General features: G+C 35.0%; 1 protein-coding gene across 1 annotated transcript in view; it reads left to right on the top strand.

Moving 5' to 3' along the window:
- LOC135203246 (carboxypeptidase B-like) overlaps positions 1-20,000 on the top strand; it is a 54,486-nt gene that overhangs the window by 2,984 nt on the left and 31,502 nt on the right. Inside the window, exon 2 of the mRNA XM_064233018.1 lies at positions 15,699-15,828. Coding sequence (XP_064089088.1) covers positions 15,699-15,828 — 130 coding nt within the window. The remainder of the gene's footprint in view (positions 1-15,698; positions 15,829-20,000) is intronic.

The following is a 20,000-nucleotide window of genomic DNA, read 5'->3' as shown; positions in this document are numbered from 1 at the left end:
TTAGAGGATTGCGTGGGATTGGTTTCAGATTCCAGGCAGGCAATTTACTATTTCTTAAATTCATGCAATTCATTTTAAAGGTATCATGTAGGAAAGGGAACTTAGTGTACATACATAACTTTGGAGTAGTATAAATGGTAACAGGTGGTTTCATTTTCAAGGATAGGAGTTAGCTAAATATTATGGAGATATGTTGAAGGGGAAACAATTATTAGTGAAAATAATTGCCAAGAATTCCATTTCTTTGTGAAAGACTGGTTAAAATATAAACCCTATGGAAGAGGGTAGAGAGAGAAATGAGCTTGAAATCTAAATTACTCGAGGTGTCAAAATTGGTGCCCAACCCAGTAAAAGTATTTTTTTTTCTATGAATACTGCTGTGAAACCTTTATCATCTCTTGTGATTCGCAAGTCCAGAAAAGGCAAAGAGTTACGAGATTCTCTCTCTACAGTAAACTTATGCCCAAGACACACTTTGGTGATTCTAGACCAGTGGTTCTTAACCTTTTTATTACCACGCACCCTCTAAGGGTTGCTCCTTTCTTTCACGCCCCCCTTGCATCTATGGGTAAAATTCTCTCCCAGATTTAAAGGAATAAAAAAAAAATAAAATAAAAACAGAAAGAGAAGGGGTTTCGAAGGATAGGAAGGATGGTCAATAAATACAAAACATGGTAAGCCAAACGAGCTTAACCAGAGTACTAGACTCCAGTAAAGTAACTTTATAAGGCGATACTTTTGCATTTTTCCGTAAACTTCTGGATATTACTACCTCACTCTTGTTAAGAGAACAACGAATATAATAAGATCATTTTATGCCCTAGGGCTCGCACCTCCCCTGGAAATTGCTGATGCCCCCCTAGGGAGGTGCGCCCCCGGAGGTTAAGAACCATTAGATCGTGCACGTCATAATGGCTGAAAATTTGCTCATTATGATATCATTATGATGCAATGACGACCAAGTTGCCAACAATCACCATGAATTATAACCACGTCGCTGAGTTTGGCATCATGCGTCAAGTGATGGCAGCCGCACAACACACCCAACACATATGTGGTCGAGTTGCAACAACTGTCAATGATCTCCAACATTTAACTGTGTATGTGTGGATTTCAGGAAATTAAATGAGAAGACCATTCCAGGTAGGTATCCAGTGGCGTGTCTGCCAGATTCATTTGTGGGGATTGGAGGTAAGAATATTTATTCATCAGCTGTTCCCATGCAAGGTTTTTTGGCAGGACATTATAAATTTATACGGATGCCTTTTGCTTTGTCGGATAGTCCTATTACATGTATGAGGCTAGCAAATACAGTTTTGCACAGGATTTTGGGGAAAAATGTATTCCTATACAGATGACAATTTGACTGCTAAGGATTCTGTAGAAGAACATTTCGAAGTGCTTAGCGGAATCCAGGAGGGTCAGATTGGCCGGTTTGAAAATTAAACTAGCCAAGTGTGACTTCTTGAATTAGAGTATTGTATATCTAGACATGCAATTTCGAAAGAAGGTGTTCAAGTGAATGATGACAAAGTCAAAACTATTGCAGATTTTCCTATGCCTAGAGATACGAAAAACATTCATTCGGTTATTGAAATGGCAGGTTCTTCTGTAGGTTTGTGAAGGAATTTTCTATGTTGGCGGCACCTTTAATGGGTGTATTGATGGATGATGTACAGTTTTCATGGGTTGATGCTCACAGACAGCTTTTGAGAAGGTCAAACAGGCTTTGATTAGTACTATTGTTTTGAGGTGCTTGTCTAATGAAGAAATTGGAGGGTAAATTACATCCTATAGCATTTTACAGCAGGAAGTTAGAAAACACGGGGGAGTAATGAAAGATTAATGTCAACAGTGGACAAAGAGGCATTCGCCGTGGTGTCTAGTTTGGTTTATTTTAAAATTGTTAATGGGGAATAAAGTGGACGTCCTTATGGATCATATGCCATTGTTGGATCTTTTTAATAAGCCAGCTTTTTCCCTAAGAGGTCTAGGTTGTTTTTGACAACATAACACGGTGGCCGATGCCCTTTGGTGGAAGTTTTTAGGAACAGAGGGTTAGCATGTGTGTAATGTAACTGGCGAGTTTGCGGATTGAGATGTTAGTTTGGTGGAGAAGAAAAAAGATAATGATGAGGTTTTAGCACATGCAAAGACGTTTATTAGAGGTTAATTAGTATATATATATATATATAAATAGTATATAGTATATATAGTATATATATATATATATATATATATATATATATATATAGTAATATTATAATATTTTATATATAGATATAGATATATATATATATATATATATATATATATATATATGTTATATATATATATATATATATATATATATATATATATATATATCTATATAATCAGACATCAGAGGAAGGAGAGATCGCAAAGATTCAAGGTAGAAGGTGAGTGAAACTAAGACTTTGAACAATTGCTTTCATAGTTCATTTCTACATTCTCAAGTTCACATTGAACCCAGGAGAGGTTGACAAGACTTGTTTATACAAAGGAAGGGCAGCATTACAGTTTGTTAATCTTAGCAGTGTTCTTAATAAATATGCAAGGAAAGGGAATCAAGAGCTAATCCAGGGTGATTTATATTCCTTATTGGTGTGGTTTCAATAAAAATGGACTCCATCAGATTCCTTTTTCTTTGGTCACTGACCGTGTGGATTATCGATTCCTTATTCCACTTATTGACATGGTCTGTCTGAAGCCAATGATTCATAATGCAATTATTTGTTAAGCCTCTTGAAATGGCATGTTTGTGCTGTGAGCATTGCACCTTTATTCCTTTTGAAGTTTGACCAATATAAATATAGTTTATTTCTCAGAGTATTATTGTATTTAAATACTTAGTTAATATCAATAATTTTAAAAAGGGGTAATTAGGAAGGAAATTAGGATGAAATGGTAGCAGAGAATATTCTTAAGTTCGTTGTTAATACTGATTGGATTGGAATATGTCTTTTTTGCTTTATTCTAACAAAGTTCCAAAAAATATGGAGAGTAACATAACGAATCTCCTATTTTATCATTAATTTCAAACTTATCTTCTAAATATTCTAGACCACAATTTCTAAAAGCTCTAAGATACATTCTAGAAAATTTTGACATCTTAATTTGTTTAGCATGGTTAGAATACAAATGAATACATAACAAGTTATTCTTGGGTTTCCTGTATATTTGAAAACAAAAATGAGTGATATTTCTAATAACTAAGACATCCAAAATTTTATACAATTATTTTCTTCATATTCTATTGTCATTTTTATGGATAGTACAAGATAATTAATAGTATGAAAGAATTCAGGAATATTTACATTTTTTTACAATACAAAAACAATCAAGCGTTTACATATCTAACCCAAAACACATTAGAGAATAAATATCTTGAAATATGTCTAGATTACAAAAATTCAATATAAATATTAGACAAAAGTAGCGAAAGAGGGTTACGTGTATCCATACCAAATATTTGTTTATAAAATTTATCATTGGAGGTTAATTAAAACATTTTCTATACAAAAGGATGCCAAATATAATGAGTCTAGCACAGGAATCAACAGAGTTTTGTAAATTGGAATTTGAAATAGTACCCAGGATAGGTGATAGTAATTTAACTAGATATTTAGAAAGTTTATACCTAATAAAACTGGTTGAACTGATAATGGGACGAGTAGGAAAATATCTTTTATGTGCCTTGATTAATCCGTATATGTAAGGTAAAGATGGCCCAATCGTCGTCACTTTCTCTTTTACTCAACTGATTTCCTTTTGTATAGCTTCTATTTTAGAATTGAAACTTTTCATGACATCAGCTAATGGGTCTTTCCGTCGTTTTTTGTAAGTGCTAGAATAAGTTAATAAGTTTCCCATTTTTACCACATTTATCAGCTTTAGTAATATGCAACATTTTCTTCGTATCTTAAATTGCATCCTTAAACCTTGTATGGAAACTCGCAATTTTATTAGGTATCTGAAGTAATGCAAAGAAAAGTACTTTAAATAATTTCATTGAAGGTGATATGCTTGTGTTTTTCTTTTCCAGTTTGGATATCCTTGAGAAGATGCTTGTGCACGAAACTTTATTACGATTAGTATACGATAAGCCATAACCTAAAGCACATTTATGATTCCGGTTTAGTTGTTTGCTTGAAAGATATATAAGATAATCATCTTTTTGTTTGTTATTTCATTCATTTATCTCAATGAGACTTTTTTTTTATTTGTGCTCCATGGATGCACTAGTTTCCTTAGCTTGAATAAAAAACTATTAGAAACTTTGTTATGTAACACTGTCCTCCTATCCCGGGGACTCCTATACATGAAATTAAATCTGTCAGTTCTCAATTTCTTGAAAATATTAAATTCAAACATTCTTTTCTTTTCTATATGTTTGTTGAGGGAGATCACACATAATTCATTGAAAAGAGATTCACTGTCACCTAGTAATCGCATAGGAAATAATTACTTTCGGATCACTTGCTCTTGCAGATACTTTTAAAGGAATTTTCGTCGCAGCCGAATACTGTTTGCTTTAATCAATGTCCCTTGGAAATTGAAGAGAACATTGTCAGAAAAGGTAACAGGAGTATTTTATTATATTACGTATTTGTGAAGTTCTCTTTTCATTTTAACTAGTTTGCAAATGATTTTAGACGACTTGCAAATTCATGTGATTTATATTGGTCATTATTTGTGGTATAAACCTTGAGGATGCATTCAGCTGAATGCGAAACGCGTCGGAATAAATTGTAGTACTTCGTCATGTTTGTTCCTGCTCTTGCTCCCTGTACATTTTACCACTTTGGCTAGGTCATCTGCTTTCTCAGTTCATCTATCTATCTATCTATCTATCTATCTATCTATCTATCTATATATATATATATATATCATGTGTGTGTGTATAGATGAACTGAGAAAGTAGATATAATATATATATATATATATATATATATATATATATATATATATATATATATTTATATATATATATTTATTTATATATATATACATATATATATATACACACACACACACACACACACACACACACACACATATATATATATATATATATATATATATATATATATATATATATATATATATATATATACACACGGCTAGACTACGCCAGTAATCTGAGATAGTGAATATGTAGTCATGAACTCCGTAACAGTTAATTCTAAATATTTTTCACTAATAGAGAGAGAGAGAGAGAGAGAGAGAGAGGCACAAGTGCACAAAATTCTCACCATGCAATTATTACCGTCAGGAAACCTATCTTGTCTGATCGATTTACCAGAAAAATATCGATATAGAAATAAATGAAATATAAAATTAAAGTAACGAAATGGCCAGTCACTTCCAATCTTTTGGTTCATAAGCCTCGGAATAACACGTTGACGCTAGTAATTGCTACAATTTAAACTTAAAACATGGACGAATGAAGCCAAGTTTCATAATATCAATGTAAGGTTGGTGATTGATTACCATTGCATTTCCACTTCTTTACGGCATAGACTTATGCATATGCGCACTGAGTAATGTAGCTATCCCAAATGGTGGTACACATTTACATACCTACACATACAGTCTATATATACATACATACACACACACACACACACACACACAACACACACACATATATATATATATATATATATATATATAATATATATATATAAATGTGTGTGTGTGTCTAACTTCCAATATTAATAAACCTGCAACTTGCTAACAATGTCATAATGATAAAAATTGAAGTGTTCAAATCTGTCACACTAATTACAGGATTCACACAAATTCCTCGGAGCTTTCACGAGGATTTTCTACATCATAAAAATGAGGCCGTTCCAAAAAACACTTGTAAGGTAATTTGGTGTTTACGTAACTTGAGTTTGAAACAGCCTTGTGTGACATGTTGGTTGTTTACCTGCACTCCTGTGATTTTGCTTTTGTTGAAGCGAGGTTTGCCACCCGGGTTTTTTTTTTTTTTTTTTTTTTTTTACCAGTTCGGTTTAGCAACTTTAGCAACATAGAGCATATTTACTTGAGTATCGGGTATTGGTTAGCTGTTGGCCTCAACGGTTGGAAAGTTGGTTGATGGCTTAACCATAGTCATCTGTGGACTTTCTCGTTTCTCCCGTGATTCGTCTGTGCTGGTGGTTGAGTTCCTGTTAGCAGTTGATGGCTGTTGTTATGATGTCTTCACGGAGTTCGTCTGATTCGATTCATCTTTTTTGACAGCGTGACAGTTCTCTATGGAAATTATCTGTGCTTCCAGGAGCAATTTGTATACTATTTATTTATGTTGCTGCTGTATTGTACGTATATGCTTATTTTATTTTACACTCCCTGTCCATCTGTTTGTTCATTTATTTATGTGGCTTGTTTATTATGTAATATGCTTGTTTTTTTCTTTAATGTGGTAGTGTTGAGAAGTGTATGGCTCTGTAACTGTATTTTGAGATGCATTTTGTATTGGTATTTGATTATGATTGCAATTTGTGTGGTCTTTTAATGCTTGTTCACTGACTTTGACTGCTGCTGTTTTCACATGAATGTCATTGTTAATATTTATGCAAGTATCATATGATGTGTCATTTGTCGGAAGGGTGAGCTGGACATAATCTTTAACGTAAGGTTCCGTCTCCCAGTTCAAGTCTCTCCTTCCTCCTGGTTTGAAAAGCTAAGCGAAATTCCACCTTCTTCCTCTCCACGATAGACTTCAACTTCACGTGGCTTATGGCTTCGAGCTCTTTGGGAGGGGTCGAAGGTGGAATATCTCTCAGCTTTTCAAACCTGGAGAAAGGAGAGATCTAAACAGGGAGAAACAGGCAGAACCTTAGATTAAAGATTATGTCCAGCTCACCCTTCACAATTTGACGCGTCTTGTAAAAAAAAAATTAATATATACTATATATGTGACGTTTGTTTTTGCAAAATAACTGTCCCATTCACACAGCCAGGATAGTTAGGCGATGGTTTGAGGAGCAACGAGACATTGACCTGCTGGACGGGCCAAGTAAGGGGTGTGATATGAATCCCTTGGAAAATTGCTGGGGGACCATCGTCAACTCTTGGATCCCAGGCCAAGAGTGATCATCAAGGCAGCTCCTCCAGCACACCATGTCCGAATGGGAGATATTCAGGAAAAATCAACACATCGTCTACAATCATGTAACCTCCGTCCCCAGTAGACTACAAGATGTCATTGCCAACGATGGTGATGGACTAAATACTGATACTGTAACAGAAGGGAGGAAACTTTTTTGGTAGCGGGATGAATTTGTTCAGAAAATCTTAATAAAACTAAGATATTGTTGTTGGTTGAAGTGTAATGTGCTTTCATTGAGACTAAGCAATAGTTTGTTTTTGGTCATAGCTTATTATATAACATATTTTATAATAAATGGTTATTTTTCAATCTATTGTGTATCCTTAATAATAGGGTGCTGTAATATTTGTCCCTTAATTACATATACGTTAAAGTGTTACTAATATCAGGTTTGGACGTCAAATGATATATATATATATATATATATATATATATATATATATATATATATATATATGAATAACTTGATCACGAAGTATGTAAAACGTGATGCTATGTATAAATAAAGATTTTTGCCACGAAGGGAAAAATGAAAAAGCGAGATAGCCGAGTACTTTCGGTCTTGTTCCGACCCTTTACTAAGGCAAACTGATTTTACAGAGGAAAACAGTCAAAAGAAGGCTTGATATCCAAACTGACGCCACAAGATTACCAATAAGGTCGATTTCACTCTACAGAAACGAGGAAACGCCTGAGGGTAGCCACACCTTGGAAGATACACGCGGTAAACAAGTTATTCTTCCAGAAAACAGTACATTTTGAAAAAACAAGGAAGCATATACAATTTAATATCATGAAATTTACACAAATTTTCCCAAAATATTATTATTAATGAAAAGACGAAAGAAAATATAAATATATATATATATATATATATACAAAAAAATATATATATATATTATTTAATATATATATATGTATATATATATATATTATATATTATATATATATATATATATAAATTAATATATATGTAGGCCTAGGGTTTTTGATTAATAATATATTATCCATGCGTTCTCTGTGACCTATGGAATGTGGAGAACAGTGTAGAGGTAACGACCTGAGAGTAGCTGACAATGAGTTTCTGGGGATGGCGTGAGATAAAAGTGCTTAGTTCAACAAGTCAATGCACGACAGTTTATGAACTCTTCTCAAAGTGCCTTTGTGAAACTGGATGCAGCTAGAACCGTGAGGCGCTATCGAACTGTGTGTTCGTATGTGCGTGTGCGCCTCTTTCTGTTAAAAGTGTCATACCCAAGCCTATGGGGGGGATTTTGACAGAGGGCTTCAAGTCACAGGCAAGATGCCGTGGCATTAGCCGGGGGGAGTTTTTGTAACATAGTGTTTAGTGTCCGGTTGTCTGGGTAAGTGTTGAAGTGCTTTAGCCAAAGGGATGGCTTGTTTGATATCTTGTAAGATGTTCCATTTTATTAACTTTGCCTTTGAACTTGTGTGTACTTACCGGGATGTGTTCTGTATCTTTGAAACAGACGATTCTGGTACTTGTGGAATGCAGAGGGACAAAGAATTCCCAGAGAGGTGTGGACTTTTTGGTGACTAGACATTGTACTGTTTTTGAGTTAGTCTGTAAGACTGGATTACTTGGTTGATTGATTTATTTATTCTTGTTAATAAACGTTAATGTTATGATGCAACTCTCTCATTTTCATTACCTGTTAGAATGGAGAGAAAGAGGTGGAGAGAGAGAGAGAGAGAAAGGTTATGAGTAATGGGGGGTGGGGGTCTGCCTTCCGTTTCGTGTCCACGCTTACCTTATGAATACTGGGGAAAGAATCTCCCCCAGTTACATATATATATATATATATATATATATATATATATATATACTATATATATATATAGCAAAGTTAAACACTGTATCCGTGTTCTAATATGTTGTAGGAAGCCCCACAAAAATTCAACTTTCAACTTTCAATTTTTTCCGAATTTTTTGTGGGCTTCCTACAATATATGATATTATATATATATATATATATATATATATATATATATATATAATATATATATATATATATATATATATCATATATATATAATATATCGAGAGAAAGAGGGAGAGAGACAAGATGTCGTCAGTAAAAGGCAGAAGAACTCTCTCTGGAACTGTCCCCTCATTTAATTTTCTGAAATCCACCGAAATCCTACAAGTTCTGATTCCTTGGGTGCAACTAATAAAGGGAAATTGCATGGACTAACAGAGATCTTTATGACATTTAGTCTACTTCTTCTGTTATTTAATTTTGGAACTTATGGGACGTCTGTAGGAAGGAACATAAATTACCTTATGTGGATCCCTTCATCTTATCTGATGTTTAATTATACTAATTTTACCTAAACAACCAGTGTTAGTGGTGAATGCGTCACTGTATTTTATTAATAGTCCTTCAATTTTTTTTTAACATTTATCTTTATTAAGTTTAAGACAACATTGTACTTGTTAAGAGATCATCTACTTCTGCTACATTGTCACTTGTTAAGAGATCATCTACTTCTGCTACTGATAAAATTCTATGATATAACTCAACATCCATCATGGCTGTATTTTATTTATGATTAACTCTTTGTTTCAATTATTAAAAACGGAAAAGGTATCATGTTGAGTTGCCTCATTAATTTATTATATATTTCAAACACTAATTATCTATTCAATGTAAGTAACTTTGTTCTCCAGTGTGTCTTATAACGTGAGTTTGTTTTTAATCCCCTTAATTACCTATCATTCCCATTAATTACAATGAGATCATTGGTTAAAATTAGTTTACCCAACTTGCTTGAATTCTGACAGTGCCTACTACATTTAACATCAGTCTTTTCTACAGGAAAATCTGGAAACAGTAAGAGATAAGATTTTAAATCCATCAAATTACGAGGACTACCAGTATCTAGGAAGAAAATAAAAGCTTTATGATGTTTACTAACTGCTTTAATGACCAATCTTTCATCTGTGTTCCTATGAACGAGAGTGAGTATTCTATTCATGTTTAAACTAAATCATTAGTTGATAAATTACAATTATAATCACAATGCCATAATATCTTCTTGAAAAGCACATTGATCAGACAACGTATTAAACATTACTTGCCTGCAGCTTAACATGATCAGTCCCTTTGAGATCACTAGGTTAACATAGTTTTGTCTTTGAGAGTTGGAAAATTCTGAGAAAATAACGAATTACTTTAGCCCTGAACCGTATTTACATTAGCTTTACCTTGATGATGGTTATTGATAATCCTGACCCTGATTCTTCTTTTTCTGATATTTCTGATTATTATTACCTGTAAATCCACTACTGGTATTGGTATTATTCTGATTGGGTTTATTGCCATTTTGACAATTCAGATAACAATGATTAGTGGACTGATGAATACTAAAGTATTTAATCTTACAGTCCTTTATAGTAACCATTACAGTTACAGTTAAAACATTTCATTTGTAGATGTGTGGAGTTAACTGCATTAACTTGTGCTATTGTGGTAACCTACTTCACTTGATTATGTTCAATTCTAGATATGATTGTTGGATCCAAATCTGGACACTTACACATATGTTTCTTAATCTTATGGGTAATAGTCACTTCCCTACAAGTCCTGTTAAGTTTTAACATGAAAACTGCATACCAATCGGTCTGGCATCATACTAGTTACCAAAGCAAGGTGCATGAGATGACACATGTCTGTGGTTCTCATAGCATTACCATCAACCCAGTGCTACTCCTTAAATCTATCTGTGATAAATGTGGTACGATCAATTAGTGATAATCTCTTCCTATCTGCTATTTTATAGATACTCCTCAAGAATAGGACTTCATCCACCTCAGACCCAGTGTCGTATACCTTTGTTCAAGTACCTTTAAAGTCATCCCACGACTTGCAAGCCGGAAACGAATTTGTTCATAACTATGAGCCAGCATCACCTTTTGCACAGTCAGTAAATAACTTAGCCTCCTGCAATTAAATAGCAGGATCCACTATATTCATAGAATTTAAGTGGTCTTCAATGGATGTGATCCAATCTTGGACCCCTAGAGTCAACTGACCGTTGACCAAGCCCTGAAATTGCACCATAACTGATCTAGTATTCACGACAGTGAATATGTTTTTTGAGTCTAGGTCTACCTGAACCTGTAGACATGTTGTTTGAGTGCCTGTGGTTACCTGTATGTCTATTTTTATCCCTATCTCCATTTTACCAGCCAAACTAGATATGTGAATAGACTCGTTTAGATCTTAGCATCGGATATTTATGAAAGAAAAGAAATTCTCTAATGAGAAAGCCTAAGTTAAGATATTCACCTCCTAAAAATAAAAATTAAAAAGTCAATGGGATAAAACTTACTGATCAGATCGTCGACTACGGGACAGTTTGTTGTGTTAAGCTACACTACTGCACACCCCTAAAGACTAAGAAGCAAGTAGCTGTGGCTATAAGAGAGAATAGCCAGAAGATCGCCACTCATGCAGCCCCACTTCCTCTGCAGAAATGGGTTGGGCTGTTGATCAACGCGACTTGATTGTAGGATCCACAAACATATTTTTGCTTACACATTACCTGAAAATTTGAGAGGAATTAGACTGCAAAACTCATTTCTCTCTTCCTTTTGCGATAAATTGTGACGGGCGACATAGGTATGCAACAGAATGCAGCAGTTCTTTGCACTTTCAATATGCTTATTATTTAACAGGCTGTGATGCTATTTGTCAACTTAAATGGCATCTTCTTCTTCTCTTGATGTTTATGATTCTTGAGCCACAAGATGCGATGCCAGCAATCATCAGAGAAACATCTTCTTCAAAAAAGTAGTTATTGATTCTAACGGGAATTGTTAGCAAACACATCCGTAATGTAGACTGCGTTTAAAAATCTGCATGTGTGTAGAATCCATAGTAGTGATTACACTGTGTATATCTTTCGAAGATATGCACATCTCAGAGAGAGATATTCTGTTTGTTACTGTTTTAAGATGCGCTAGGTCTTACTCAGAGGCGGGTAATACCAACTGCCAACATTATTGGCTAGGCCGATGTGTCCATTATGTGATATTGCTTTCTTAAATAAACCATCAAAAGGGTTTTAAATGGAGATGTGTTTAAGTGAGACACATTCTCTTTTTTTTTTAGCTTTCTCTGAATGTTTACTTAAGCCGCACTGGAATCAATCAGTGGTGAACAATGCCATGTTGTACTGGCATGTTTAACAAACACACACAAATTTAACACAAAAATATTATCCAAATATTTTAATGTAAAAATAGCGATAGATTACATTGTTAAAAATAATCAATGGTCACATCTGACCCGTGAAAAGAATAAATGTTGACCATAGTTTGTAAAAAATAACAACAATAATTGATAATGTTAACAGAAAATCATTTGACATCGTTTGTCTCCTTGTTAGGGCTTTTGCTTTGCTGAGATAACACTGTGTCAGCACATATCATGAAAACAATGTATTGAAAATCTTCTCTCTCCATGACTTCCCATCATCACACTATCATAGTTAAGAATACTACGATGTGCAAATTTATCTATTACATTTATAATGTTACAACCCTTACTTTGTGACATTTGCACGTTTATCCTTGAATCTTAAACAAGGGGTAAGAAAAAGATTCTATAAGTAAAGAAGTGTGTGAAGAACACGTCCCCTCATGTTTTAAAAAACAGTCCCTTCTGATCATATTATTCCCACGAGTGTTGAGAAGCAAGTACAGTGGTACCTCGACATACGAAATTAATCCGTTCTGAGGCGGCCTTCGTAACCTGAGCTTTTTGTATCTTGAACCGCATTTTACATGTAAATTGCCTAATTCGTTCCAAGCCCTACAAAAACACCCCAGTAAATTTTATAACAAAGCTAAATTGACCAATAAACAATGAAATACAACAATTTGGACATTCAATACCTAACTTAATACGTACTACTACTACAAAGTACCTGTAAATAAAGTGTATTAGTGTACATGGTGTACAAGAAATACTGTATGTACATACGTACGTATGTAGTAAAATGTGGAACCTTACCTTTCGAGTGAGGCTATCTCCGAAAGTGGCGACAGAGGAGGAGGACAAACGGCAAAAAACTTGTTAGTACGTACGTACACTTAACTTTAAGAAACATTAAAAAATGTCAGGAAACATAGACTAAACTTTACGAAACACATTAACAAAACCGTCACACTTAACTTTACAAAAAACTTAAAATAAAATTTCTTTTTGTCTTTTTTTGATTTTTACATTTATTTTTACTTTTTTATACTGTACGTTTTTTTTTTTTTTTTTTTTTTTTTTTTTACAAAATTTCAATTTCTTCCCACTTCCAACTTTCTGTTTTTTTGTAGTATCAATTGGATCTTCCTTTTTGCTTACTCCTATTAAAGGCCTCTTTAAAAAATAATTATCCAAGGAAGATTGCTTCTGCCTACATTTCTCAATGTTCCTGAAACGACTCAAGCAAACGTCATCGAACTGCGTAAGCATACGACCTTTGTAAGCCTTTCGGGGTGTCTCTTTTCTACAAATGATTGCACCTTATGAAAAGCAGCTAGAGCATCCTTAATTTCTGCCGTTGTCATAGGGTCGTCCTCCTCCTCCTCGCCGCTGCTAGAGAACTCTTCTTGAACGACGTTATGTTGCATGGCCTCCAACTCCTTCAGGTCATCCGTCGTAAGCTCCTCTTTGTGCTCCTCGAGAAGGTCATTGATGTCGTCCTCGTCGACGACCAGCCCCATGGACTTGCCGAGTGCAACGATCTCGTCAAGATCTGGTTGCATAACAGTTCCAGGATCGTCAACTGTTTCTGGACCTGCACCAGCTTCGCCCACGTCGAATCCCTCGAAGTCTCGGGCGGATACGGCATCAGACCAGAGTTTCCTCCACGAAGAATTCAAGGTTCGCTTCGAAACCTCCTGCCAAGTTTGATCGATGAGTCGGATGCATATCACAACATCGAAATGCTCCTTCCAAAATTCATGCAAGGTGAGGTTTGTGGTATCGTGGAGATACCACAAACACAGCTTCTTGAAGTTCGATATCACTTGCTGGTCCATGGGCTGGAGGAGAGGAGGGTGGTGTTAGGCGGAAGATAAAAGAACATTGATAAAAGAATACTCTGCTAGGATATCTTCCTCGAGGCCAGGAGGGTGAGCAGGGGCTTTGTCCAACAACAGCAGACATTTCAGAGGGAGGGGGTTCTTCCAAGAATTTCTTCACTGTTGGGCGAAAAAACAGATTACCATTTCTATGCTGCAATCAGTTTGTTTGCGTTTCATCTAGATCTGAGGATGGCATTAGTTTTTCATAGTTTTCCTCCTCCATACTAAGTGCAATATTTTGCATGTTTTTAATTGAAATTGTTAAATAATTTTATGGTATCAATCTTTTTTTATTTTTCTAGATTACAGATTACGTACCTCCAATGTAAGATAGGATTCAAATTGATGGGAAAGTTATATGATCCTCCAGTCTAATGAAAACAAAAGAAAATATTGGCCACAGCAGCTGATAACCCTCGATTAATCCATTTTGTTGTCTATAATACTCATTATTAAAAATTAAGAATATATCGTAAACAACGAGATTTAACATATCAACAAACTTGCATTTACTTAGTTCCGAGAAGCTGTTGTTTCCATTATACATTTTGTTTGCCACGATTTCTATGACCTCTTTTGTAGGACATAATTTTGTATATAAACTCTCGATGTCTAAGCTTACATAATAGTAATTTTTCTCAAGTTAAAAATGTTCCATATTATCTAAATATATACGGTAACTGGCCCACTCCTATATATAAGGGATCATGAATTTCCCGTGATTTTTTTGTAAACCATATAGGACACCAGAAATGCTACCAGAGGTAAATAAACGTTTCTACTCTTCTCCTGTTATGTGATTTCCTTTTTCCTTTCAAATACTTCGATATGCTATGAAGAAGGGCATTTTCAAACTGCGCTGAACCATTGAGGATGCACACTATTTTCCCTAAGAATAAAAAGTGACATCTTCTATTTATCTGATTCAGGAAATATGAGTTTTTACTTTTTACCTGATTTCCTTAGGATTTTCCTCTTGATCAAATAGTGATATATCATGTTCCTTCTTGTATTCATCAGTTACCGTATAGAAAAAAACCAGGTTTTTGATATCGCTGAAAACTACAGATATCATTGCTTAATTTGTCTGATACAGGAAAAATGAGTTTCTAATTTTTACCTGAATGCCTTAGCCAGTTCTTTCTTGTATAGGTATCGAAGGCGGTGAAGGTCATAAGTGACATCGCGTGTTCAACACCCACACGCTTGAATGGCACCAATCAAATCTGGAAATATTTTAAGACCAATATATCGAGATAATTACCCAAAATATCTGGTTTATTTTTCATTTATATATATAAATATATACGTGTGTGTGTATGTATATATATACACATGTATGTAACGTGGAGTAAACCAGATGTTTAGGGTAATTATCTCGATGTATTGCCCTTGAAAGATTTCCAAATCTGATTGGTGCCTTTTGAGCGTGTGGGTGTTGAACAGGCGGAGTCACCATCGCCTGCACCGCCTTCAGAAAGACCTATAGTGAATATATAGCCAGTGAATGGGAATTGCCTTCTAACCTGCAGGTGCCCAGTGTAGACTTCGCCGCATCGTCTCTTACAGCTGCTAAGTAAGTGAAAATATGTTCCCGGTTGTTACGAGTACCGAAGGATGAGTGGGGTTTCTTTGGGTGGTTTCACTTAACAGCAGTACATTTCTCTCGTTGGCTTTATTGACTGAATTACGATCACGTTAGTCCTTCTCTCAGTCCTGTTTGAGATCACGTAACATATGCAGATTTTGCAGTAACTTTTCCCATGTTTTGAATTGAATGGCTTATCCAGAAAATTCCGAAAGCAGTTGCAATTTTAAATAATATTGATCCTTGCCAAATTTACTTGCCTTTTCAAATAAAGTTTAATAATCTTTTTCCATTCTGGTGAATAATTTTCATTACTTATTTTCTGAAGCACTATTCATCTGGGGTGTTGTTTATTGACATTGCTGTCCTTTCCACGCTCTGGTATGAAAACATACTTTCGATATGGACAACTTCCTATTTCACTGACGAGCAGTCTTCTCATGGTTGTGTGTGTCAGTCCAGTCATCTGCAATGTTTGGGGTTCGTTTCCCGCTTGCTGCTCTCTCTTCTAATTGAGTGCAAAATGAGAGTCGAAGATGGGTGAGACAGGAACAGGCCAGGGGACATTTGGCTTTCCACAATCTGGCGGTCTATTCTGCATGCCTCAAAAGGCCTGTTTTCGCCACCATTCGACGATATGACACTGACTGACTGACTGACTGATCTACGTACAAAACAAAAATGTTCTGCCTACTCTTCAGGTAATTGTAGCATGGTGCTCTGTGGACTAACTGGCACTGTTCAACATCTCTTCGGCTGTCAGCTGCATTGCTGTTTACTTGTTACTTCTTATTACTCTTCTTTTGTCTCGCCACACCTCACTGTTCAACTTCTTTAACATGCGCCAATTTTTGCCTGCTGTTTCAGACCAAATCTTTTAGCCGAGTCGCCGAAAGTCTAGATATGCGTTTAGGGAGTTTTAACGTTATTAACAATAATAATGCATGTGAGTGTCTTTTGGGATCTGGAGGTAATAAAGAACAAAATGTTCAGGTAAAAGGTAAGAAGGATTTGTTGACCGTTCAAATCTCGTGTTCATTATAAATGTCTGGAGAAATGTGCCTCGAATAATTACTGTTGGTAAGAGCCATTAGGATGTTTTGAAGTGCCTTGACTTTGGAGTTCTTATGAAACTTGTACATACCGCCACTAAGTATCTTTTCTCTCAGGTAATAGACCGAAGTTTAATTTCCCTAGATTTTTTTTTTACTAGATTTCACTTAAGAAATGTTAGTTTTACTATAGGCAATCCCGAGGATATGTGATTACAGTGGTTTCTGGGTCATTGCAGAGTGTATATGAATTGAGTGCATCATTGCATAAAACTCATGAGTAGCTCATTAGATTAAAACATTTTCTGCACATCGTAAAAAGTGGGAAGTGTTCTATTGACGGTCACGGGGAGCTTGATTTGTATTTTTCTTGTCGGTAAGGCTACGAGATGGAGAATTAAAATTTCTAAGGGACTTATAAAACGTACACCAACTGATTGTCAGGTCATTCGGCTGTAAATGGCCTTAGTGACAGACCTCACTGAACACTAACAGTGAAAAGCAATTTAATATGATATCTGTCTTCAGCCTTGAGGGTTATTCATGTGATGCGAATCGGTTTCTTTAGAGTAAACATACTTACGTATATATCTATATATATATATATATATATATATATATATATATATATATATATATATATATATATATATATATACACAACATTGCCGGCCATTATGCAAAAGGACCAAATTCGTGGTCACATTGCAAAATGACCTAAATTTCTCAACATTTTGCAAAACGACCAAGATTTTGGTCAGTTTATAAAATAAACAGTATTATTGTTGGTCCGTTTACATAATGTCCATACAGCAAGCAGCCAGATGGAAAAAAAGCTTTTCATTCACTTCTGCAAATCATCTCTTATAATATTGGTTCATTTACTGGTTCATTTACTCGTTTCCCACCACGGGTAATTGTACTGTATAATTGTCGATCATTCACTTATTATCCTCCCCCCTCTCTCCCCCCCCCTCTCTCCACAATAGTAATGGGAGCTGACTGGTGACACTGCTGTCAGTAAGGCACTGCTGAAAGCCAGGAGAAGACGACCAACGTAGTACTTTGTGTGCATTTTATTATACTCTGGAAATTTGTACAATGGAAAATAGAAAAACTGATTTTTATTCAAAGCTGGTCACGGCTGAGGAAAAGAAAGCATCAAATACTTCGAGTTTGTTGTACAGAAATGAATACGAACAAATTATGAATCGCTTGGATGAACTTAAACGTGATAACATTAAAAAGACTCAGAAAGACTATCGTTTGTTACGAAAGTATGAAATCCTTGAGGTCACAGTTGAAGGTATCACCGTTAAGAAATTGCAACAGCAGATGCAAATGCAGTGCCTCTTGCTCTAACAAGGTCGACACACAAATACATTAAACCTTGATGTATTTTGTAATCTATTTTCTTTAATGTATTGTACATACACTTATGTTTATCATATACTTTCTTTCAACTAGTTACTTGCTAAAACTTTATACGTTTTGATGCATTTGAAAGTTGTATTTTCTGTAAATGAATAAGATTAGTTATGTTCACTACGTTTTATCATTCCTTCGCTTTTTTTTCCATCTGGATGCTTGCTGTATGGACATTTTGTAAACTGACCAACGATAATTTTGTAAACTGACCAAAATCTTGGTCGTTTTGCAAAATGTTGAGAAATTTAGGTCATTTTGAAAAATGACCACGAATTTGGTCCTTTTACATAATGGCCAGCAATTTTGTAAAATGATCAATTTTGCAAAATGGCCCGTAACATATATATATATATATATATATATATATATATATATATATATATATATATATATGTCATACCAGATTAATAAACTATAACCCCACCTCCCCTCTCTGTAATTTTGTGTATTATTTTCAGTGCGAACTTGAAATTGTAGAATATACTAGGAAAGTGCTTGTTCCAAGTCTCTAGTTTTTTGTTCATATATATATATATATACATATACATATATATATATATATATATATATATATATATAGATATATATATATATATACATATGAACAAAAAACTAGAGACTTGGAACAAGCACTTTCCTAGTATATTCTACAATTTCAAGTTCGCACTGAAAATAATAGAAGTTAACAGACCTTTATACAAAATTACAGAGAGGGGAGGTGGGGTTATAGTTTATTAATCTGGATGGCATGTTCTTTAAGCAAAAAAGACAAGGAGAGAGGATCAAGGGACAATCTAGGATGGAGATTTAAATTCGTCGTTGATGCGGCTTCAACAAAAACGGATTCCGGCAGATTTCTTTTGCGGTGATCTTTGACCCTGTAGATTATCGAGGAATTATCCCAGTTAATAGCATGCACTGTCTTAAGCCAATGATCCGCAATACCATTATTCGTTAAGCCTCTTAGCATCATGAAGTTAAAGTTCATGGAGAGTGTGATAAAGTTTTATATGAAGTAGCGAGGTTATATATTTGTATTGTTGAATAATGAGTGGTTACAATTTATTTTTGCTCTGCGTTTTCTGAACCCTGGTCTTTTTTGGCAAGTTAAGAACCTTATTGCTGAAAGCAATTGGACTAAACATGCCGACGTACACTTCATGGTTAGTTTATCGGACAAACAGGAGGATAGTGTACTATCCACTATGAAATCTACGTTGCCATATTTAGTCCAGCTGCTTTCAGCAATAAAGTTCTTAACTTGCCACTTCTTGCTATGCTTCTATCTTCTCCATGATCAAATCTCATAGAGAGGACTTCCTCCTATCTCCTTCAATATGTAAAGTAATGAAGATGAATGAACTAGCTTTAAGGATTCTGAGTTTTTCCATTCACACCCTTCCTTGGTTTTTTCTGTCTACCCGTCTACTCCAGTCCTCATGGGTATACTATTAGAGAATGAGATCTTCTAAGACAAGGCATAGAGGTGCTTTTGTGATCTAATCCAAAAATGATTTGGGATTCCATTTCAACAGGCAGAAATGGCCCTGGGCCAGCCACTACCTTGGCTGTTCCCCTTTTGTTCCATTTCCTGGATCTTTGCAATCAACAAAGGATGCAGTGAATCATCCCCCAGAGTCTATCTTCTGGGGGCTCAGAGGTAGAGGAAGAAGTGGCTGT

This window comes from Macrobrachium nipponense, chromosome 36 (assembly GCF_015104395.2).
Source record: "Macrobrachium nipponense isolate FS-2020 chromosome 36, ASM1510439v2, whole genome shotgun sequence".
NCBI lineage: Eukaryota > Metazoa > Arthropoda > Malacostraca > Decapoda > Palaemonidae > Macrobrachium > Macrobrachium nipponense.
The sequence above is the reverse complement of the archived record's forward strand: the minus strand, read 5'-3'. Positions and strand labels throughout refer to the sequence as shown.